Source organism: Chaetodon auriga, chromosome 11 (genome assembly GCF_051107435.1).
Source record: "Chaetodon auriga isolate fChaAug3 chromosome 11, fChaAug3.hap1, whole genome shotgun sequence".
NCBI lineage: Eukaryota > Metazoa > Chordata > Actinopteri > Chaetodontiformes > Chaetodontidae > Chaetodon > Chaetodon auriga.
The window spans coordinates 12,163,839-12,187,690 of NC_135084.1; the positions used below are offsets into that span (position 1 = coordinate 12,163,839).

At 44.5% G+C, this 23,852-nt stretch overlaps 1 protein-coding gene across 3 annotated transcripts; it reads right to left on the reverse strand.

Annotated features, from left to right (window-relative positions):
• Nucleotides 1-1,668: 1,668 nt before the first annotated feature.
• map3k4 (mitogen-activated protein kinase kinase kinase 4) lies at nucleotides 1,669-22,627 on the reverse strand. Of its 3 annotated transcripts, none has more exons than XM_076742405.1 (27): nucleotides 22,407-22,627; nucleotides 16,630-16,820; nucleotides 15,095-16,506; nucleotides 13,191-13,451; nucleotides 12,795-12,947; nucleotides 12,514-12,671; nucleotides 12,143-12,259; nucleotides 11,942-12,041; nucleotides 11,704-11,787; nucleotides 11,335-11,604; nucleotides 11,104-11,253; nucleotides 10,588-10,749; nucleotides 10,237-10,370; nucleotides 9,204-9,282; nucleotides 9,003-9,081; nucleotides 8,536-8,629; nucleotides 8,051-8,173; nucleotides 6,535-6,635; nucleotides 6,359-6,439; nucleotides 6,051-6,242; nucleotides 5,890-5,960; nucleotides 5,678-5,794; nucleotides 5,431-5,590; nucleotides 5,192-5,314; nucleotides 3,229-3,335; nucleotides 2,671-2,850; nucleotides 1,669-2,571 (listed from the first exon to the last, which is right to left on the reverse strand). In XM_076742405.1, the coding sequence occupies exons 1-27, from the start codon at nucleotides 22,436-22,438 to the stop codon at nucleotides 2,551-2,553; spliced, it is 4,752 nt and encodes a 1,583-aa protein (XP_076598520.1). In that variant the 5' UTR covers nucleotides 22,439-22,627; the 3' UTR covers nucleotides 1,669-2,550. The 3 variants fall into 3 exon arrangements, with proteins under 3 accessions (XP_076598520.1, XP_076598522.1, XP_076598523.1); XM_076742407.1 differs by lacking the exon at nucleotides 22,407-22,627 and adding an exon at nucleotides 22,124-22,281; XM_076742408.1 differs by lacking the exon at nucleotides 8,051-8,173.
• Between the last annotated feature and the right edge of the window lie 1,225 nt (nucleotides 22,628-23,852).

Below are 23,852 nucleotides of genomic sequence, written 5' to 3' on the forward strand. Positions count from 1 at the left end.
AGCCTTGGCCACCCATGACCCAGTCGCTGGTTCAACACAGTTCGTTCCTTGGACAGCTTTCAATAGATACTGATCACTGCAGACCGGGAACCCCCCTCTAGCCATCCCAATTATTTACTCAAATCCTTGCGCTTGCCCATTTTCCTGCTTCTAACACATCAACTTTGAGGAGAAAATGTTCACTTGCTGCCTAATATAGCCCACCCACTAACAGGTGCCATGATGAAGAGATAATCAGTGTTATTCAGTTCACCTGTCAGTGGTCACAATGGTATGCCTGGTTGGTGTTTAAAGTGCAGAAAAAGAGGGTAAAATAGGGTATAACAACTGAGTAAAGAATCATGTTCTCGCACCTGTTTAAACCCATTAACAGTTCAGTACGCATCAGAATCATTTTACAGGTCAAACACATTAAAGCACACACAAACTCACCACAAATCGAATGGCAGTGAGTCACCAGCAGAAGAGGAGTGATGTTAATACCACTGAACAGCTTTATAGCTCCATTTTTCAAGGTAATGTGGTTTCCGTTGTCACACCATTTATCTAAATTGATATTAGCTTGACTTTTAGGAAATGCTCTCACAGAACTTACAGCAGAGTTGTCGGTTGGGCTGTGAATAGTAAGCAGAGTAGTTTTATGGCACAACTTAACCTGCTTCCAAGTTGCATGTAGAAGGGGGAAAAAAAGGCCTGAAGAGATCCAAACTCCAGCAACACTGAGGAAACATTTAACCATCAGACCACCTCCTTTTGGTCTGCATCAGGGTATCATAACAACAATAATAACAATAATAATAATAGTAAGCTTTATTTGTGTAGTACCTTTCATAAAATAAATGCAGCTCAAAGTGCTCTCATGAGTCATAAAGCACATTACAAAGAACATTTAAATAAGGCGTACGAAGCTGACTTCTCTCTTTTAAGGAAGGTATAAAAGACAACCTGTCATATGGATACACATAGAGATCAGCCAATGGGGCAACCAGTAAATTACAGGTAACATCATTATTTGGCCCACAAACAGGAGTAGCGCATTTAAGGGGTTTGCTCGAGCTTGTATTGAGGAGGTCTACCCAAAATGCACCTATCCTGTGCAGTAAAACTTAGTGCTATGTATGCACACATTACAAGCGAAGCTGTTCTTTATGTAACAGCTTTGCTGGAGTTTCAACCTCTTCAAAATGTATGTCAGGGCAGGCTGAGAGCCGCAAGGTCACACCCTATGACAGCACTTGGCTTGAGCTGAGAGGTGCGTGATAGCAGATCGTTGTGCAACTTTTACACAACAATAAGCCTCCTGCAGCTGATGAAATCCCAGTTCTTGTGCCACCTGATCATCAGCTACGTGTTCCTGGTCATTATCAGCCTGCTGCAGCTCTGTACTTTACCTCTGTGGCCGATCAGTAAGCAGCTGGCAGGCAGGGTCAACAACAGACTGGGTTGCTGCATCAGTGACAGTTAGTACTGTTGTTACTCTGCTGCACAGGTGATACCTCAGTCTGTGGGTGCTGGGTGACGTTTGGCTGCTGGATTCTGTGGCGTGCACCAGCAAATGCAGTCAAACTCTGATCATGATCCTCCAATATTAATCACTGCATTGATGCATTTTTGTCCTAACGTGCGCTTTGGGTGCACAACAAGAAAAATGAAAGAAAATACACATTTCATTAAAAAAACGATTGGTTTATTAATATTGTTTGTACATAGCAAACACTGTAAGAGCAGCAGAGGACCAGAAGTTGTGGTGTGTGTCAGTGTGTGTGTGTTTGGTTGTGTGGATGTTTCGTGTTCAGCAGCAGGGAGGGAGAGCAGGCCCCGTTTCTCCTCTCAGTTGGCGACGCTCCAGTCGTACGAACAGCTCTTCACCAGTAGACTTGAGCATTGCTCCAACTTGACATTTACTCCTCAGCAAAAGGCAAAGAAAAATACATGAACAAAAATCCTTCCTGGTGCCCGCGCTGCCAGATGACAAGTGATAAATTAATTTGAATATTTGGATGGTGTTCATTTCATAAAGGTAAACCATCCACTCAGCGAGGCTAACCACAACTTTCCCAGCCTCAAAGGGCGACTGAAATAAGATTCCTCCTCCTCTCCTCAACTGCCCCTTGGGTAAACAGTTTAAAAGTGCCATAGATTTTGTCCCCCCCCACCCCCCCCTCCCACTTGTTAAAAAAAAAAAGTATTCCTCAATGCCTTTTCAGAGGTCTCTTCACCAGTGAGAACAACACATGTGGCAATAGTTACTTTAACTTTACAATATTGTTTATACAAGAATTAAAGCCAATCCTATTCTTACAGTATGTACAGTCCCACCCCAGCCCCTCCTCCCCCGAGTCCACGGGTACATAAAGACACAACAACCCTATACTCCGTAGGTCCAGTTGTCCTCTGAAATGATATCGTATTAGTTCCTCAGTTTAAATCCATGTGCCTTCAGCCATAACGTCTCCTCTTCTCCACGTCCACAGTTCTTTTTTCTTTTGCCAAAAGCATGTACAGTAGTGCTTGAACTTGTAAACTTAAAAGCCGCAGAAGAGGTCCCATTCACTCTTCATCCGTACAAACCTGAAACAGCCAAGAGACAGCAGCCGCAATGAGAACTTGTCGGATGGCCGACACCAAACTTTAAAATGTCATGCTGGGTGATAGTCTGCAGTGTCTCACCTTGACAAACGGGTGGTCTAGCAGCATGCTAGCTGTCCAGCGGCGCTTGGGCTCGCTCTCCAGACAGTGACCGAGGAAGTCCTTCCCCTCCGTGCTCAGCTTCTCCGGGATGGGCGGTTTATGGCCCATTCCTACTTTGTACATGATCTGGAAGTTGTGCTCATACTCGTGCCAGGGCCTCTGCAGGTTGAGATGAAAGTAAGAACATAGCATCACCTCCATGTGGTTTTTACTCATGTTTTAGGTGTTGTGAATTTTCGGAAGGGGTAAGAAAGGCTGAAGTAACATCAGGTTTTGTTACTTTCAGACAGCAATCAAAAATAATAAAAAAAAATAACCACTTCAATTTCATTACTCAGGAAGCTAAAAAGGGCTACCAGCTCTACAGATTTTAACAGCAACTTAAACATAGAGACTTCATAATAAGAAGGGAATCGTGTCTCGCAGCCAAATTGTTTTATCTAAAACCTGCTTGTTTTAACACAAATGGAAACTTTACTGAATATACTGTAAATGGTATGTGAAATGTTATTTATGATCTTCTCTGTCACTCCTTACTTTTCCGGTCACCATCTCAATGAGAACGCAGCCCAAACTCCAGATGTCTGCTGCCCGTCCATGACCTTCACCCTTTGCTCTGGTGATTACTTCAGGTGCCATGTATGCTGGGGAAGACAGAAAATGCCAGTTTAATAATAATAATAATAATAGTAAACTTTATTTGTACAGCACCTTTCATACAGGACTTCCAGCTCAAAGTGCTTTATAAGAAAGAAATCACATGCAACAAGTGAGAGCTTTACGTAAAGAGGACAGAATGGACAAAAAAACTGCTAAAGAAATTAATGTAAAAAAACCCACTTAATGATAAAAAGGATGAAAATAAAAATAAAGACAATGCACAAAAGCACAGAATAAGATAATAAAATATAGGTAAAAACTGAGTAGAATGAGGACGAAAGAAGGATAAAGCATCAAAAGGTATAGCTAGGTAAAAACAGATCACATAGAACGCATATAATCAAGCATTAGCAAAGAAGAGCTAACTTCAGACTGTGGCTGAACATTGAGAAATTTCAGATTACTGAGACAGGTACCAGACGGTCTGTGGTTGCTACGATGTGTTTGACCATCACCGAACATCAGATCACCCATATGTTTAAGGAAGCGCCATGAGGTCTGTCTCATTTCTGACAGACACCTGAGTGATGATGTCTGTGGTTACTGTTGTTTCACAGTTCAGCAATTTGACTGCTTCAGTGTGGCAGCTTTAACCAACCACTTGATAGGTGATTGTTGTGAGGGTTGGGTCCCTGAAGAAAGAGATGGGGATGGAGACAGGGGTGAGGGGTGTTGCAGACATCCTCTGGGTGGATGTGAAGCAGAGGGTCGGATGAGGCTTTCTGCCTGTGCAGGCTGACCTTGGCACTTATCTGGGTATTCTTATTTTGGTACATCACGCCAAGGGCACGACACGAGTTGGCGCCGAGCAGTCTGCAACCAGTGATGTTTGGATGTACCCCATCAGGCCTAAAGTGTTCTTCACAGTTCCAAAAGATACTGAAGTTGTCAATAAATCTTGTCCCATGACTGATGCATTCCGATGTCAGATCCAAGTGGTGGAGTGAGCGCTGGTGCCCTCTTATTTCATTTCTTGCTGGATTTGCCTTTGCGGTGGACAACGTTCACCAAGCCTTGACTGGAGTGGATGCTCTCGGTCTGACGCCGGTGCTGCGCCAATACGAAGTGTCATTAGGAGAAGGCTCATTTGGGAGCCTCAACAGCTGATCCAGTGGCGTTAGGACACGTCAAGGGCAGCGTGTCAGTCAAATCTGTGCCAGGATGCTCCACAGCTGAAGTAATCCCGTGTAAAGAAGCCTGTCCATGTTCAACAGCATGTATAGAGGCTGCTATTTGATGCAGCTTTTCAATCTTCAACCTGTGCAATTCTCTCAGCCAGTTGCTCACAGTCTGTGCAGCTCACAGATTTTGCCATATTCTCTTTGTTCTGATCCCAGCTGTCTAGTCACAGACACAGCAAAAAGGACTGTGCTGTTTGGAGGTTATGGTCACAAAGTGCCGAGAAATAATGAAAGTGAAAAAGAATACAGTGGCAGCCTTGTGTTGAATGAAAGAATGTACGCAAAGCAGGGACCAAGCAGTAGAAGCGTCTGTGTCTAATATGAACTTATAGTACAAGTTGGAGAAGTGAAAATATAACACACTGCAGGCTTGTGTATGTGATCAATGGGGGATATTTTTGATAGAAAACCACGTACAAACCAAATCCATAAAAAATGAAGAGTGTTGTTTCTGATACAGCAATTACAGAAACATGAAGATTCATCTTAAGTGCACATAAAATATCCAACACTTGCATCACATATTCATCATCACAACCACATGACACACACTAATGTGGGAGGACATATATTGGTGAAAGGGGAAAAAAAATGAAATATCAAGCCACAGTGACCCCTGGTGGTGGAATGTAAACTACACACAATGCAGAATTTCTTACCTGCTGTTCCCAACGTGCTGTTCACCTCCCCTGGCATGGTGTGAGTGTTGTTCCTCAACTTGACTGAACAGCCAAAGTCACCCAGCTTAATCAGGCCTGACGATGTCAAAAAGATGTTGGCTCCTGATATAAAAAAAGAAAAAAAGACGAATTAACAGAGTGTAAATGGATGTCGAGTCCATTCAGAGCTTTCTGCATTTCTAATGAGGAAGAGAAAAAAAAGGGCATGAGACACTGACCCTTGATGTCCCTGTGGACAATGCCGTGTTCATGGAGGACATTGATGGCTGTAGTGATCTGTTTGCTGTAGAGCCTGATGACGTGTTCCTGCAGCCCCAGTCTGGACACCTCCTCCAGTGTGCCCTCATCACAGTACTCCATGAAGATGTACATCTCCTCCTGCAGGTGGGCACATGGACATTTATACCAAACCGCCTCATTACACACCACGTGATGGCTGAACTAATATTAACACGGGCCCCTTACCCGATGGAGCTCGACTCCAAAGTATCGCACCAGGTTTGGGTGCTTAATCCCTTCGAATATCTTCAGCTCATCTGCAGTCTCCTTGATTGTTTTGTGATCGTTCGGCTGGAATCGGATCTGGTTGAACATCAAACAAAAGAGTGTGTTACCGCTACCTGCAGACCTTGTGATTGTTTCGAAAACTACTGAAGTGATCTTGCTGGAGTACATACCTCCTTCATGGCCATTAGTTCTCCAGTGTCGACATTGATGCAGGTGTACACCTTCCCATACTGGCCTTCACCTGTTCTCACACACACAAACACAACATCACTGCCTGTATGTGGGTTAAACAGCCCACATCATAAGAAAAGTAGTCAGCAGGCAGCCGTACCTATCTTATTGCCCCTCTGCCACTTGAAGGTCACCTTCCTCAGCCCAACGTGCATGACGTTGTCATAGGATTTGGGCGTGTGACACACTTGGCCGATGATGTTGCGCTGCTTCATCACAGCGTAACGCTTGTCCTCGAACTTGCGAATGGAGCGACGCACGGCCTCCATGGGGCTTTGCCTTGCTGCTGTGTCTTAGATGAGAGACAGGAAACAGGATTTCTAACAACAACAACAACCACAACAACAAAAACATTCCCGGTTATATGTTTTAGTCAATCCAAAATGCCTCATCAGCCAACACTCTCACCCTTGGACTGGCTGATAAAAGTGCGGAGCTCCCAGCTTCGACGTGCAGCGCTGTTTGGGTCTCCCTTAGGATAGGAGGGTTCTGGAGAAAAGAAAACACATGAGAAAATTCAGTCAATCAGGACGATCAATCTGCACAGTAAGGATCAAAGCACGCAGATCAGGGAATGTGCCCACCTTCTCTGTCCTCTGTGGGGCTGGAGTGGCGGCTCAGAGATTTGAAATGCAACTCTGCTGCAACCGACGACAGACGGTCATTCTCATGGAAACTGGATCCCCTGCAAGGACGTGGAAGAAATAGATCAAACGCTGTGGTTCAGTGTGAAACTACTGATTCAGACGGTTTGTTTCAGTCTGGGGTTTGTCTCTGTTAATGGCCAAATTAAGGATCAACACAGCGTGCAGTCTCTTCTGCCACGGTTGCACTTCATTTTCATGCTCTCAAAACGACTGAGTACGCCCTTGATAAAATTTCACGCACTAAGTAGTTCCTTTCCGGTTAATTAACTGTGGAAAATGAAACAGTACAGGACACTCCTTCCTAGAAGCTTTTTAGCAATGACACCCACTGACGTGCAAAGGGATAGAGATGGTCTTTGAGATGGAAATGTTCCCAGACTTGTGGTTAAAATTAAAATTACATAAATATTACACACACAATGCAATCTATCAGAGTCCACATTTTTTTCTATGCTCAACAAACTAGAAAATCTGAAAAAATGACAAATGACCTTTCAAGAGGAAGAAAGTTTCCCAGTATGCCTTTTGAAACTCATTATAGCAGTTCAGCATGCATCAGCGTCATTATACAAATCAAACACATCTGAAGGTTAGATCTCTTGAGTGCATGTTCTGACTTCAAAAGCACACACAAGTAAGCCAAAAATCTAATGGAGGTGAGTCACCAGCATCAAAGCAAGACTGACATTAATAGCACTAAAAGCAGGATATCATAGCCGCTCTTTCAATGAGGTAGAGTGTGTTTTTTTTTTCCATTTTCACACCATGCACAACAATCACAGTCTCCTCCATTGACCAGATTTGTGAAAGGCCATTTCTTCTGATTTGGTGACAGCTTGCAGGGCTTGTATAGCTACATTAACACTTTCAAGGATGGAAAAACTGCCATTCTAAGTTTTTTGTTTTTTTTTTTAAATTCAATACAACTTTTCTTGCAGCCTACATCAATGCCATGCATATCATTTAGATGCATCCTCTAGTACGTAATTTGTAGGAAGTCTATGTTGTTTTAAAATGATCATGTCTGAACAGCCGTGTGGTAAACAACACAGCATCGTGCAGTAAAAATTCATGCTGTCCAATGTTTTAAACTACATGTACAAACACAAGCTAAAAGATGGATTTCTAGATTTCAATCTGCGATGCACCCAAGTGGAGCCTGGAAATGCTTAATCTACAAAAGAATGGGAGACTGACTTTGCGGATGCGCTAGTTAATCCAATATCTGTCAAAATATCCATATTTACAGTGTTTGTTTAGATGCAATCTGAGGGCTAAAAGCAGGAAATCGGCAATCCAACAATGAAACTAATAAAACAATAAGCTAAAAAAAAGCACAATATATACTATATCCCACTGTGAGAGTGCTATCTTATTGTGATGGCTATCATTTTTGTATCTGAGGCTGTGCTTTGACAGCAGTTTCTAGCAGGTGACTTGGGGACAAGGCTACCTGACGTCATTGGGGCTGCTGCTGGGTGCTTTGGTGTGGCTGTGCTCCCCCGGGCCCTGAGGGACGGGGCGAGGGCCGTTGGGGAACAGCTGGTTCCGGAGGTCACAGGGGAGACTTCGAGAGCTGTATGGTGAAAAAACAAACTGAGGAGCTCTGCTTTGGGAGGTGAGGTGGCTTGTGTGGGATGTGAATAGATGTGTTTAAGGGGGTGACTGGGTGGCTGGTTGAGGGACGGACGCACACGCTCACTCTCTCAGACACCATATCAACAAAAAAAAAATACTAAAACGACCACTGACATACTCACAGCATACACACACACACACACACAGAAAGAAGCTCACGTCACACACAAGCTGAACAACTACAGAGCGAAAACATCAGTTGGCATAAAAAGGAAAGGAAATGAGCCATGCAGGAAAGAGTACTACAAGTAAAACACGTTAGACACAGATATTGTCAAAACTTGAGCTGTAATTGCCTACCTGAATCCCTCAGCATTAGGGATGAATAGGTTGGGGTTTGGTGGGTCACTATGGCAGCGAGGGACCTTTACAGGGCGAGGACTGTTCCTGGGAGCTGAAAAGAAAAACACCCAAAGCATGATTCAGTCATGCTACTGACAAAAGGAAGCCTTGTTTGTCGTTTTGGAAGAAATCTACAATGAAGTAACAACACAGAAATTACATTGTCTGCTCTAAAAGGGTGAAGTGCTCATGTTTGTGCAACTGCATACATCCGGGGGTCAGATTATTACATGAATGAGAGACAGTGCATTGTGTTGCTTTACATCATCCATGTCCAAGACAGACATGTTGCAGCATTATAAACACTACCTCTTCAATGCTTTAAATGGCATGAATGAGGCTGTGACATTCTGCAGTTGCAGTTTAAATTCTGAACTCCGGATACATAATTCATCCACAGTTCATATCACAGCCAAGCAGCTTACCTATGTACAGGCCGGTGACTGGGCTATGAGGTTTTCCAATCACATGTCCGATACATTCATTCATCAAAGCTTGTAAATTCTGCAGAAAGACGTGCAAAAATTCACAGTGAAAAGACAGTAAATACGTCATATTTCAAGCATGGCTGTGTGCAATTTGTAGGCAAGGACGAAGAGAAGACAAGGGGCTATTTTTTTTTTTACCAGGAAGTCATCCTCTGGCAATGCTGAAATGAAGGCAGGTTCGATAGCCTGAAGAAAATCAAAACCCTGAGTCGCCCACCTGCAGATGAAAACATGGCGGTCAATCAGTGTGTCCCAAAACTTTGTGCTGCTGCTCTTTTCATTCTCTCCCTCTTCACCATTTGTGATTTGACACAATAAAATGGGCAGGTTTATTTAAAAAAACAAAATCAACACAGAAGAGAAGGCATGGAAGGGGAGACTGACCACTGGGGCAACATACAGGTGAACTTTAAAGTGGACATACAGAACACCTGACATAGATGTGATTAATCATGGAGCAGACTGCAGTATCTTCATCTTTCCTCCATCCTTGTGTTCTCCTCTGTCAGAGCAGCATGATAACTGACTCATGTTCTCTGTTAAATTTGCCTATTTTTGTTTGCATATTTGTCATATTTATAAAAAAGGTCTCGGTTATGTCTTCGAAATGTCATGCCACTGTTACAGTTATATTCCATGAAATAACCTAAAGGCCTCACTCTGTTATCAGAGTACAATGTTGCCATGGTAGCTTGTTATGGCTCATAGCGAAAGCTCTTCACAAAGAGGGCTAAAATAAATGGATTTCAAGAACAAGGCTCTTACACAGGAGATAAATATATCTGCTTATGCAGTTAATAACAGTTGTAAACCTAACAAACAGAAGGGCACATGAAGAATTTATCACGCAAACAAAACCCAGCAACTGCTATGACCTTAGACCAATAAAAAGCTTGTTTTGCTCATTAACGTCTGCCGTTTGTTTAAAGTGACGGAGAACATTGTAAATTTTTCGGCCCAAGATTAATTATATTAGTAGGCTGGCTTGTTGCTTAGTGAGGTTTATGCCCCACCAGAGGGCTAAAGCATCCTTGAGCAGCATACTTAAAAGCCTTAAATCCTCCCTCAGGAACACCACACTAACTAGCAGACCCCACACCAGCCAAGAAGATGTAAGCGAATTACCTACAAATGTATTCGATTTTTCAGCTGATGCAAAGCAGGGCCTTACCTGGGCTTGGTGCCCCTGCCGCTCTCACATTTGGTCAGGACATAGGTCATCCATTTGCGGGCAAAAGCTATGTAGCGCTCACCGATCCTCTGCCTGAACTCCCCCGACATCAGGCGCACCACCTCCTTGTGGTACTGTAAATAACAAGAACAGGCAAACATGAGTATATTTAGGATTACTGCCTCAACTTCAACTCATCTGATGACCTCAGGCCATATGTAGTTTTATGGTCCCTACACTACACACTCAACACATGCGATGTTATACCACATGCTCTGAAGAAGAGACAGATTAGATGTGTAGCATCTAAATCATGTGCTACTTGAAGAATATACACCGTGTTACAGTTACCTCAAAGGCAAAGTTGTAGCCCTGTATCATTGCCTCCCTGTAGTACTGATGCAGAGTTGCTGACTCGGACTCCTCCACCTCTGCCTCAAACTCTGTGGTGAACATGTACTCCACTCGGTCAATGGCAGTGCTGATCTTAATGCATAGCTGTAGGGCCTCATCCTGTGGTAGGAGAGAGAGAAGAGAACAAAGAGAGAGAAGAGTTTTATTTTTATCTTATGAAATATTTAATATCCACGTGAGAAATGACTTGGTATTGTGGCTCTGAATGTAACAGATATGGATGTTCAGTGACTGACTGACTTTGAGAATCACTTCTAAAATCTGGCCTGATAGTAGCACAGTGTCTTTTTTTCAGGAAATGTTAACAGAGCAGAAACTCAGGGTAACTGAATTCAGTTGCAGTGGAAAACAGATCTGAAAGTGGGACACCAACATGTACCTGTCTTTAGAACAACGCAAAATAAACACGTGTTGTAAGAGATTAGAGAACATCAGCAGTGGTTATGTAAGCACCTTCAGCTCCTCCAGAGCACTGGCGATGAGAGGCTGACTAGATGTTTGCTCCCGGCTAAGAGTGAGCACATCCTCCATGGACTGCTGAAAGGCCTTTCGCTGGGCCACCAGGTGAGCTGACTGCATCACGATCAAGAGCATGTTCTCCACCTGAAAGCACATTGGACAAGCTTGTAAACACTGGATGGACACACACGTGCGCGTGCGTGGACATGCACACACGTCACATACCTTCATGGCCCTTAAAGTGTCAACAGTTTCCATCTGGGGGACCAGTTTGAGCAGGTCTCCTTTCCACTGAGCCCAGTCAGAGTCAGTAGCAGAGTCTCCAGCTCCGTGTTTACTCATGAGCAGGTAGGCCTCGTCCTCAGCAATTTCATCAGGCTCTTTGGAGCAGTCTTTGCCAGCGGCAGCATTGAGAAGCTGCAGGATGAGAGGCCGCTGATCCCTCAAGCCACAGGGGACGAAAACTTGCAGCTCCTCCAAGCCTGGAATCTGAACCTGGATATGAAAGGAGGAGGTTAAACAGGTACATGAATGACTTGAGGACAGAAAAGAAAGATCAGAAACATGCGAGAATTAACAGAAAAGCAGATGCACCTTGACATAGTTTCTCTTCTTCAGTGCCTCCAGGAGACAAGTCACCCCAGTAGTGATACTAAAATCTGCAGCAACTTCTAAGTCCTGCAGAGGGGAAAGCAAACAAAGTGTGTGTCAGAACACAAAGTCCCAGTTCTTTGGTGAGCAGAGAAAATAGGGTCACAGACAGACTGCAAAGTCAGTACTGCTGTGGCTTTCTGTTTCAGGGGAGTGACAAGTCTTTACTGCTGTCTCTCACCTTGCGAAGCATCTTGGCAAAGCCCAGAGCTTTGGACGCTCGCTCCCTGGCTTCGTGGAACAGCTCTTTAAGCGACCGACTAGTCTCGATGACCGACCGCCTCCAAGAATCAGAAGGTTAAAATTAAAACACCTCCACTGGGATACAAAAAATATGAACACTGACTGAAATAGAAATGTAATATTCATGTTATCTTCTTACCTGATCTCATCTGAGGCGGTGCTATCATCTGCACTTTCCCAGAATTCATTACCGCTCTTCTGCAGGCCAGCATCGAGGAACTCTCCAGTGGATTTGAGCAGCATTCCAGCAATATCACTGCAAAGAGCAGAAAAGTCTTCAGTTTCAAATCAACTGTCATAAAATGAATTGTCTTAACAGATAGGTTCAGATTTCTTTAGTTTTGAAGGCACTGCTTGCTGTAATCATTCCTCATGTTCATATTGGCCAATAAGATCTGTTCCCAAATCAATCTCAATGCGAGTGATGGGGGACAAAATCCACAGCCCTCGTTCTGAACCCCACCAAAAAAAAAAAAAAAAAGAAGTTTGGTTTGCAGGCAACTGACTGACCAGAAAAGCTTCCCAGACTGGGCCTCCCCTCCTCGGATGTAAGGAGTGATGACCTTGGTGAAGTGCCACTCCTCCTCTAGCAGGTTCTTTAAGCTGTGAGAGGCCTGAGGCAGCTGCTGCAACATCTGGATCCAACTGTGCATGTAGTCAAAGTAGACCTACAAAAACAGCATCGGACGATAACCATGGGATCTTTATGCACAACTTGCATTTCAATAATTCAGAAATTCCACTAAAGAACTAACTTTAAGTGGAGGGGGGAGGAAGGTTGTGAGTCTTACCACCAGCATCTTATGAAGATCCTCTTCAAACTCATCAATATTGGCATTTGTCTGCAAGCCCTGAGCATCAGTCACCACACCTCGCAGCATGAACTGATAATACTGCTTCATCAGGAGACCCCCTTTAAGAACCTCCTTACACTCACGCACCAACTGCAGTGCACAAAGAAAATGTAAAAAAAAACAGATTACAACTTGTGTAGGACATACCTGCCATGTTTACCTTATCCTATCAAAGTCAGCCAAGTGTGTCCACATGGAAAGCACATATTTCACCTGTATGTGTCGGCTATATGTCGTACCAACTGTGTATATGTTTCCAGGGAGAAGAAAGCATGCAACAGCTAAGATATATGTGAGTTAGATGTAAGAGTGAGAGCTTCAAGTGCTGCTTGCCTGTTTGATGCTGAGCAGTGAAGGCTCTCCAGCAGGCCTCTGTTCAAGTCGCAGTTTAAGGCATTCGTGAATGACGTTGAGAAGGACTCTGCACAGAACGAGGAACGCTGGCCGGAAGGATGGGAGGTCCATATCCAGCAAATCCTCCCAGGAAACCTGGTCTGCCCCGAGCTCCGGGTGTGCTGGATCACTGCAGGACTCATGGCGCGACAGCTCTGGCAGGTAATCACTGTACAGCATGGGGTCTGGGAAGTCTGCAAACTGCAGGGGGAAGTTGGGCTCAGTGAAGTTAAAGCAGCAAGTCTTACAGAGCACCATGACTAATCAGTGGAATAATACACTGTTATATTCATGACCAAGACTTCATAATAATATCAGAGTTGTTTTACATTTTATTTTGCTGTTTAATAAATTATATTCAAACTGTGGCTGCAAAGATTCTGTGAAGCTGCATCCCTGCTGGATTTCACTACACGACTGTCAACGAATATTCTAAATTCCAGTATATATTTCAGTTTGCCATCTCATGGACATAACATGCACAAACAGATATTCAGATGGTTCAAATCCTTGTATTTTTTAGAAGGAATAATCAAAACTCATTATTGGCCAGTTCTGACAGCCCTACAGCATAGTACACATGACCAAAAACCAGCTCTAAAACTGCACAAAGACAGGGCCCTGTTATCAGTGTACAGCTACACTTTGTGTCTCTTGTATTACATTCAACAAATCAGCAATCCAAGAAATGCTCAAATTCCTTTTTTTTTTTTGCGTTTGCGGAAGGAGGGCAGTGTCTGAACCTCCCTAAAATGCTCCATGAAATGCTTGAAGGGCACCATTTCCAAACAAGATAAGCTGATTATCCATAACAATCTTCTCCTCTTAACTGCTCTTTCTTCTTTTACTAGCTTTATCAATGTGTCCAAACATCCTCTGTAGTTCACAGGCTTGATTTAGACTCCTTGTTCCAGACGCTGTTTCCTTAAGTGCCTAATTAAATGATAATCATTTGCACCACAAACATTATAATTAGTTGTTTGACTGCTTTTGCTCCTTTTTTTTTTTTTACAATTCCAGACTGCAGACATGACTACTTTGAAACACTGCTCCATGGAAAGCACCATTAGAAGTGGAAGATGACATGTACTTAACGGCAAATTGTTTTTACATAAATTAGCACAAGCTTAAGAGCACATAACATTACATTTCACCACGTATGTCACTACCGTATATGATGAATAACCCTCTGATACCTTGAATTCTTGTTTGACATTTCAGCGACTATTTGCAAAATGAATTTAGCTTTAAATACATTTTTACTCATCTTCTACAGTATGCCCATTTAAACTGAGTGAAGAATACTGTATTTATTTGACTGTGAGGCCCCACAGCATGCTTCAAGCTGCATCACTGCTTTAATCAACCTCAATATGCAACGGAACAAACTTATTTCTGCTGCAAAACCGTGCAGACTGCCGTCACAATGTCCCATAGGTGACGTGTTTAAACTGCTTGGTCTGGCCTACAGTCCTATTTCCAAAGATTACTTGCTTTTCAAAATTGTTGTCAATTACTTTTCTGTCAGTCAAGTTGATTAATCAATTAGTTCATCAACTATTCCAGCACTCAACAGGCTGAATTTTTATGCATACTTGATCCTTTTATTGCCATCGAGCAAATTGTTCATCTATAAGTAATCTAATATAGCACGGTAACTCTGCCACATAATTTAGAGGGATGAAACTTGTTACAGTCGTATGTATACTTGTATAGATATATGATAATTTCCTGACAGCTGTAATATTGCCATTAAGTTCATTTTTAATTCTGTTTCATGTTAGATTAGTAAGGATAACCCATGGTCATCATTCAGTGTGCTGGTAAGGAAACGATAGCCTTACCTCCAGTGCAGGAGTGTGGCGGAGCAGCGCTGCTCTGGATCTCTGCAGAGAGCGGTCCATCAGTTTGTGCAGTCTGAGGATCAGTTTACGCAGTCCCATCTGTTTCAGAGCTTTATCCACAAACGGCCTGTAGATGGCTGTGGGGCAGAATACTCCCCCTCCCGCAATCACTTCTGCACTTACTGAATAAGCAGTTGGGAGAAACTCATCTTCAGACAACAATCGGGCAAATTTAGGAGTCAGGGAGGGAGACAATTCGCCCTCTGCTACGTGTCCCAATCCCACCTCCTCAGCGTCCCTGTCCTCTCCATCGCTTTCAGGTGTGAAAGTAGCTGTCGAGTCGTTCTCCTCATCTTCCTCGTTATCTTCTTCTTCATTGCCACGGGAGCAGCGAGGTGAAGGGATCTCAAAGATAGGCCACCCGATTCGGGACAGATCATGAAGGCCCAGCACAGTGGCCATAACACGCAGCTTCTGGTTGAGGTCCTGTGTGATATTGAGCCACAGACAGAGCGCCTGCACCCTGCCCTGGAAGTCTCGTGCGGCATACTTTTCATAGTCCTTCTGCAGGGCCTGCAAAGAGGGGTACAAAGCTTCCACTGACTCCAGCAACTCCATAACACGCTTGACCTGCTCAAATGCCAGCCGCTGGCGCTGAAGGTGATCCCTGCAATCAGCGCCAGAGCCCAGAGGCTCTGCTGCATTCATTGCTGATGAGGGAAAGGCGCTAAAGCCCCAGGGATCTACTCCACAGTGGTTGGTCTCTGCTACAGCAGGCTCCCTCTCCTCTCCACAGACTAGATCCGGGACACTCTGATAGTCCCCCTCGATTGTTTGAGAACACTGGGCCCCTCTCAGGCTGGCATAGTTGACTTTAAAGTGCAGCACCTCATTGATGATGTCAGGGATGGCCTGGCGGGCAGTGAAAAGAAAAAGGTCTTGGTCGCTGGTGGAGCGTCGTGCATGCCAAGCCTGCAGCTCCAACCAAATGACCTCATTGTTGTGACCCATGAAGGCCATGTTCTCCAGGCCTCTCTGCTCTTTCTCCTTCCTCTTGGAGGACATAGACGTGAGCTTGAGCAGCAGCCGCAGAGTTTCAAAGAACTTGAGGCGGTCGGCGGGGCAGTCTGTCCTAGAGGTCTGGCGGTGCGTCCGGGCCATATGGGGCATAGACACAGGAAGTTTGCAACTGCTGCAGCCCAAGCTCAAGTAATGCTTCCTGGGATCCATGTTGAGGGCGAAAGGACTCGACTTTGAGAGTGGATCCAGCATGAAGGAGCCCTCAAAGGTCTTCTTGTGGTCTCTCTCAGTGGAGCGCAGTGCGGCCCTCTGCTTCTTGCCCTGCTTGTAGCTATGCTCCTCAGGGGTCTCCGCTGTCCTGGGACTCTCTCTCAGTGAAGATGGGCTAAGATCTGCTCAAACAAACAGAAACAGAAAACACACACTCCCAGTCAGCGAAATCAATGTAAAAAAGGTAAGGAAGTTTTAAAAATGATTTCCATATATGCTTCAGTCAAACAGACTGGTTAACTCACCCTTGTTGGGAGACCGACCAGCACTCCTCGCCTGGCTGTTCCTCTGATGTTTGCCAGACATGCGTTTCATCTGACGGGGGGTATAAGGAGGTGATGTGCCATACAGAGTTTCCTCTTCCTCGCTGGGAGAGTCCCAGGACTCACCCACCTCAGAGTTCTGTTGGGATGCATCTTCCACTGGCTTGGCCTGCCTGTTGACATTTAATGACATTGTGGCAAAAGCCGACAAAAAAAAAACTATCAACATCTGCAATCTTAACAATGAGCACTGTTACCTGGAAATGATGTTAACAGCAAGCCAATGCTTTGATGTTATGAAACCAATTTCAATCATATCACGAGCACACCAAAGAAAGGTGTATGCAAGGTCAAACAGTGCTGGATTGTTTGTACCCATAACAGGGTGTGCAGCAAATCTCCTCTAATGCCACGGCAAACAGGTTGCTAAACTGCAACTAGACTGAATGTCTGCTGCTACCTACAGCAGACTGACGAGTTGTCTGTCCTCTGGAGCCTGACTGGCTGCCTCCCAAATGTGCAGCAGCAATGCTCTGAGCATGACCACAGCCCTCCAGACGCAGGATAATAAGCTGTGGGTTCTCTACTGGCACCCTCTCTTGGTCTAGGTAAACATGGCTCAACCAGAGATGGAGAAATAGTAACCCTCATTAAATGTGTCTGCTAAGTCATCAACTGTGCTGCACAAGTAAAGATTTCTTGGAAAACTGAGACTCACTCACCCAAAGTGTGTAGAGGTTATTAAACAGGATGCAAACGCAGTGCCAATGTGAAACAGCAAGTTACTTTCATGTGATTATGGAGCAGCAATAAAGACGTGAGAGTCACGGTTGCTTAAAACATTCAGAGTGCGATATTTCAGATAACAGAAGCCCATAAGAGAATATGCTGCATCAAGTTCTGCAGAAAGGAAACACTATAATCACTTGAAACACTTCCCTCTGGGGGGGGGGGGGGCGTGTGGAGAGTGCATGCAGCACGCCTCTCCAGCTCACAATGTCAGAGCTTTAGTCCCTAATGCTTTTCTGAGGGTTTTTTAATAGGATTAGAGAGAAAGGTTGGAAGGTCTGACCCCGCCAACAAAAACAAAAGAGAAAGAAGAGGAGGGGCACAAAACGGGCGTTCTATATGCTGGTCGCCATGTGTCCCTCCATCGATCATCTGACTGAGAGGCATTCCCCAACACGCGCCTCTTAGCGTGTGTGCAGACAGAGTTGAAAAGGGCACACATTCACTGGGGGTGTGTGCGTGTGTGAGAGTGTTAAGGGGAGTAATCGGGAAATCACTTGCTTAAGCTTTTCAAGGAGCCACAGAGAGAGAGTGTCCAGACTTCTATTGCCCATCTGCCCCACTGCAGAATCTCTCCACACACACACACACACACACACACACACACACACACACACACACACACACACACACACACACACACACGCACACACACACCCCCACACAGTCCCCCGGGAGCAGCTGTGGAACTGTGTGCAAAGCAGACAGACACCTGCTGCAAATCCTGCAACTTTATAAGATTCCAGATGCAATCAAGACTTCATGGATGGAAAGCTCTGCTAGAAAACCGTCAGCAGCACGACCATCTTAACCACAGTAGTCTTGAAATTACAGAATAACTCTGGCGTGAAAGAACACTGGTGCCTTTATGAGCGTATTGTATGGGAAATTGTGAAGGGGCTTGTTCTGCAGGAGCAGGACACGACAGTGATCTTTTCAGTATGCAGGCACAAGAAGGCACAGTAAGCAATGTTGTGTGTTACAATGAGGCATTTAGCACAGTAACAGCGTGTAAATCGCTGTGCTTTCGTGATGCATAAATCGAAAAAGGTATGAGGAAAATGCATAAAGAAAGCAGATGAATTCCCAGTAAACATACCCACTGCGTCCATCACGAGTAAGATCAGACTGTGTGAACATTTGGAAACATTCCAAAACGTGCAAGGGTGTGTGGTGTCTGAGGACAGAAATAGTACATACATGTGAAACCAAGTTTTAAAAAAGACAATCCTCTACGCAGAACAGCATGACTAAATCATTCAGGAATGACAGCGGAACCGATGACGCCATCACTGCTGGTTGTTTGTTTGGTTGCCATGAGCTACTTCAAGCACAGATTGTGCTGCTGCAGTAACGACTGCGCAAATTCCTCGTCTGAATTCTTTGCTTTTTCCTCTAAACCTATGCGCAGGCTGCAATGCAAAAGTTACTGGCCTGCATGCCCTGCAGTTAACCATGGCCGCACTATAGTCTTCAAGCTGTCCCTGCCTGGCTGCTGATAGTGAATTATCACTGCAGATGGTGTCTGGCTGGTCTCAATGGCTCATCTGATGGCTCATTGGGGCTCCAATAAAGGCTAGTGGAATGCTAGAGCCCTTAGGCAGAAACACTGAGTGCATAATAAACAGCACAAAATCGAGAGTCTTTTCTGTAGACTAGAGCAGTGATACCAAGGGCTGCCAGAGTCAGGGGGGCCTGACCTTTGACACCGACCATCCACACTATTGTACCAGGAAGGGGCACTCTATTGTATAGTTGTGACACGTGGCCCGTGAGGCCCACAGCTGAATAGCTCACAGCTGGTTAGTGAGCACACTTGCTCACAATGCCCAAACTAAAGGGGATTTCTTTTTATTTTTTTTATTTAAGACAGAGAGGAAAAGGAGGAGAAGGTGGCCATGGTTTTGTAAGAGCACACATGCTGGCATAACTGATGCTCTGTGGGTTAAATCCTAGCTTTTGATTACCCCCCACTGTAAAAAGGATGTGCCTGCTGCCTACTATTTTGAGTCCAGGGTTAACTGGTGAGGCAATGAGAATATAAAACTTATTTGTGCACATGTACCCAAATCTCAGCGGAACTGTAGCTCATGTACACAACAGTCTCCGACCTGTCAATCTCTGATAAACAGGCAGAGATGATGCAGTGACCAGTATTCGTGCCATGGCCTGACAGAATTCAGGAACAATGTACGCTTCGTACTTGACCCCACCCTTCTGTGGAACAGTGCAACATTGCCAAGAGTGGACCTCCCAAGCTCTCCTGCATGCAACTGTGCAAAGCACACTGTGCATGCACAACAGAGGAGATTGCTTGTGTAACACAGCATACTATATATGCACACAGCTACTTCAATTCATTCAAGTCAGAAAATCAGTGCATCTCTAAAACACGGCCTTATAAAAACTTGACACCAGGGAACCTCGTCAGTCTTACTGTACCAGTGGAAACACACGCCATTAACAAGTTACATGATCTCAATGTATCTAAATGCAGACACTGCCTGCAGACTGTGGGCTGCAGCATGAGGTAAATGGTATAATGACATGTTTTCACCTTATTCTACTTGCATCATAAATGCAGTGCAGGCAGCAATCTGCTCCTCCTTGGAAATTTAACCTGAAACTGTAAAGTCATAAGGAACACCTTCGTCAGTTTCAACCTGCATTTCAATTTCTTGCAGTTGTGCACATCAAAAAATGTCAAACAGACCAACACGTTATTCTGCAGAACTTGGCTATCTTCCCTTTCCTTCTCTGTCACTTACTATCTTACATGATCATACTCTTGAAGTGTATCAGTTGCATCAATAGATTTAGTAGTTATAAAGGTCCTATTGTTTAAAAGGAAATGACAGAAGAGAGTGACAGAATGTGAGAGCAGCACTAATTTCTCTGAAGCAGGTGTGGGCAGAGACAGGATGCGGATAGGAAATGCTACAGGATGGTCCATCTGTATTCTGCAGCCTGTGCTCCTGGCAAATGCAGGCATTAATGAGTTCTACCCAAGAGTGTCTCCGGGCTCCAGGCAGCTATCCACTGCGCACAGTACACCACATCCTGAAATCTCTGGAATGCTTGTGAGCCACAATGTCTTCACACTGACTTTGAGAACGAGACATTATTGACAAAGGACCTCTGTACTTGCAATGATAGTGACGACCCCCAGTTGCCAAGCAAGCACATAGCTCATCTTTCTCAGAGCAGTTGCCAGTTCGAACTAACCTTGCATTTAGTGTTACAGTATATACACTCAAGGAGGTGATTAGAAAGATCTGCGTGTTACAAAGATTAAAGACAACTCATTTTTGCATGTTATGAGGCCCGTTGCGGCCTGATGTTTGAATTTAATCACAGAGCTATGCAGTCTGAACAAAACAAAGGTTGAACTAATGTGTTCCACAAAACTACGCAGCTTTGGCCGAGTCACCTTTATTGTTTACAATGGTCCAGGCTTTATATGTTCTAATCCCATTACTCCAATAAACTGTCCAGCAGAGCCAAACTTGGACTTACTTAAAGTAGATGCTCACTAGTTAAACATTGCCAATGCATTCACACTGGTATACATTTGAGCTCTCTTGAGCATGCTTTACCTTCCGCCCCAAACTTTGTGCACACACTACAACACAGACATAAAACTGGGGAAAAAAACAGGAAAATGACTCTCTTGTTATCACGTCAACTTGTGACATCGACATATTTCCAGAAATATCTTGATTAACGCCTCAGTGTTTTTCTTTCTGCAACAATGCCGGACAGCAATTACAGTTACCAGGGCCAGCATTGCACAATCATGCGAGCTGTTTGTGTGTCCACTTCGCACCGAGTGGCCACAAGAGAATAACAACCGACTGGTGCTCAATCATTACTGAAATAAAAAAAAAAAAAAGAAGCACGCCACTTGCTCAAAAACAGGATTACTGCTGATGACAGAGCTGATCCAACGTGATAAATGCCATCAAAGTCACTCGCTCTGCAGACATTCTGCTGCCTGTGAGGAGAAGGGAGGAGAGGGGAAGACATAACAGCAGATTCCTGAGGTTTGTCTGCCGGCGGTCAGGGGCAAACACTGCGGAATTTCGATTAGGAGATGCGCACATATGACAAAAACATCTCATGAGTGTCTGTTTGTATGCACTCCCCTGCGAGACTGCAGAAGTGTAATCGCGCATCAACCTTGTCATCTGAGCACTGCGAGCACATACAGCATGATGAAGCATTTGCTGCTCCACGTACATTTGCAACAGATTGTCGACTAAGTTGAAGGAATTTACGAGGTACAATAACGAACCAAAAACATGCATATGGGGTAAACCGTTCACAATCAACGAGCCCACATCATGATTCAGCAGTGGAGAGCGAGACAACAACAACACGAGCGCCAAGTCTAGCTGGAGGATTAACAATAACAGTGGAGCAACATGCTAGCTAAAGCCAGCGAAGTTTGTGCTTCGGTGTTGTGATGAAATGCACCGTCTGGCACTATCAAATAATAAATAACACACTTTCATGTCCACCTTAGGAGCCCACATTGCCAAACGTATCGGGCTTCAGCTCGGTCAGTGTCCGTGAGTGAACTTGCGGGTGAACAATAAAGTGACAAGCGACAGCTAACAGTAGATGTTAGCTAGCTCGCTGACATGCCGCACTGTTACCAGCGGTGGATAATTGTTCGTAATGTTACCTTATCATTTGACGAGCATTTTGCTTCTCTCTCTCTAGCAACCGAGAATCAGGTGAGAAGCTAATATCCGCAGCGAACTGCGCCTGAAAATGTTGCTCCAAAAAGTTTGCAACTCCAGTGTTGCAAATGCAGTAACTGCACGCAGACCACTATTTGACAGGAAGTCGATTTCTAAGGGATGCGCGAGCGCTCCCATAGAGCCGACTGCAGTGTCACGTTCAGCTCCCTATTTGGCAAGTGCGAGGTCCTGATGGTGTAGCGTCTGTTCAACAAATTCACATACCTGCTGGGCTTGTTACGATCCGGAGGCTCCATAGCAAAGCAGTGGCTTCTTGATCCTAGCCGTGCATGGACTAAACCATGTCTAAGCGATATCAGACAGACTTTGCACCTTTAAATCTTTGCAAGAGAGACGAATTTGTGTCTCTTTAGACCACTTTCTATCCGCCGGCACAGTTGACTCTCGCTTGTGCGTATGCCGTCGCCATCTTTCCAACGTTCATTGAGGAGGAGTGCCACAGTCTTGCATTACTACGGCAACCCGGATAGGTCATCTACGGCCATTACTGTGCAAATTCCCAGTGCTTGTTTTTATCCTGACAGTACAGTCACAGTGAATCAGTTATCATATGGTCGCCTCTTGACCGATATGACGAATTGTCATACTTTAAATCATTTGTCCTATAGTGCAGTGGAAAATCCAATCTGATACAAAGGACTGCTCCGGGATCATTTCAGTTAATTAATCGTAACAACCTAGTCAGTGGGAGAACACGGGGACTAATCGGCCCTTCACCATCACAGAGTATTATGGTGCAAACACCACGACACTGCTGGGGACCCAATGTGACATTGAATTAGATTTAGCACTTTATTAATCCTGCTAGATTAAATTCAGTTTTTACACCCTACTGTTAATATTTACACAAACGGTCACATTACACACACACACACACACACACACACACACACACACACGCACTGGACCTATTATATGCATTAGAGGAGTGACGGGGCTGCCACATAGTCGGTACTCCAGCCAGTTAGAGGTTAAGCGGAGCCCAGGACCATGATGTCAGGGGCCCAGCAACACTGTCTATTGTATGATGAATGAGGATTTTCTTTAGAGTGAATGCAAAAAGTAGCCCATTGCCAGATTAAGCTGTTCGGGGGGCCCCAGGGCAAAAAAAAAAAAAGCTGCTGGTCCCTTATGAATCCCCCCATTTTTATCCTTCTGTGAATTGAATGCGGTAATCCTATGCTGTAACATTACATTAACCAGTATTTGCTATGTAGTAATCTGATGAACACAGCTTAATTTAGGAGAGTGCACAATGTCAGCTGAAATAACGGTCTTGACACTGATCTTGCCACAGGGTAACTCTTCAAGACATGGCCTTGAGAGTAGGTAGTAAAACAGGCACACCACAACAGGCTGTTAACATGTCAGCTGATATTGTGGGGCTCTGGGGGCCCCTGGTGGTCTTGGGTCTTGGGACAGTTGCCCCAGTGTTAATATGTCTGAGCAGTACATATATTTTATGTCATTACACTGACGTGTCTAAAATCATGTGCAAGTTCACAAAAAAATGCACAAAAAAGTGAATAAATAAGCTTGATTAAATAGAGTTATGATGCATGCCAATTGCCATATTGCACTCATCCATCAATGAAACATCAATAGCAGTTTCTGATTAATTGTCAGACTCATCTTGAATTAATGGGAGCT

Coding starts and splice junctions, on each gene's coding strand:
- map3k4 (XM_076742405.1), bottom strand. CDS start 22,438: ATGGAGCCTCCGGATCGTAACAAGCCCAGCAG. Junction 16,507..16,629: donor TGGTCGGTCTCCCAACAAGG/GTGAGTTAACCA, acceptor TTGTTTGAGCAG/ATCTTAGCCCATCTTCACTG. Junction 5,795..5,889: donor AACTAATGGCCATGAAGGAG/GTATGTACTCCA, acceptor ATGTTCAACCAG/ATCCGATTCCAGCCGAACGA.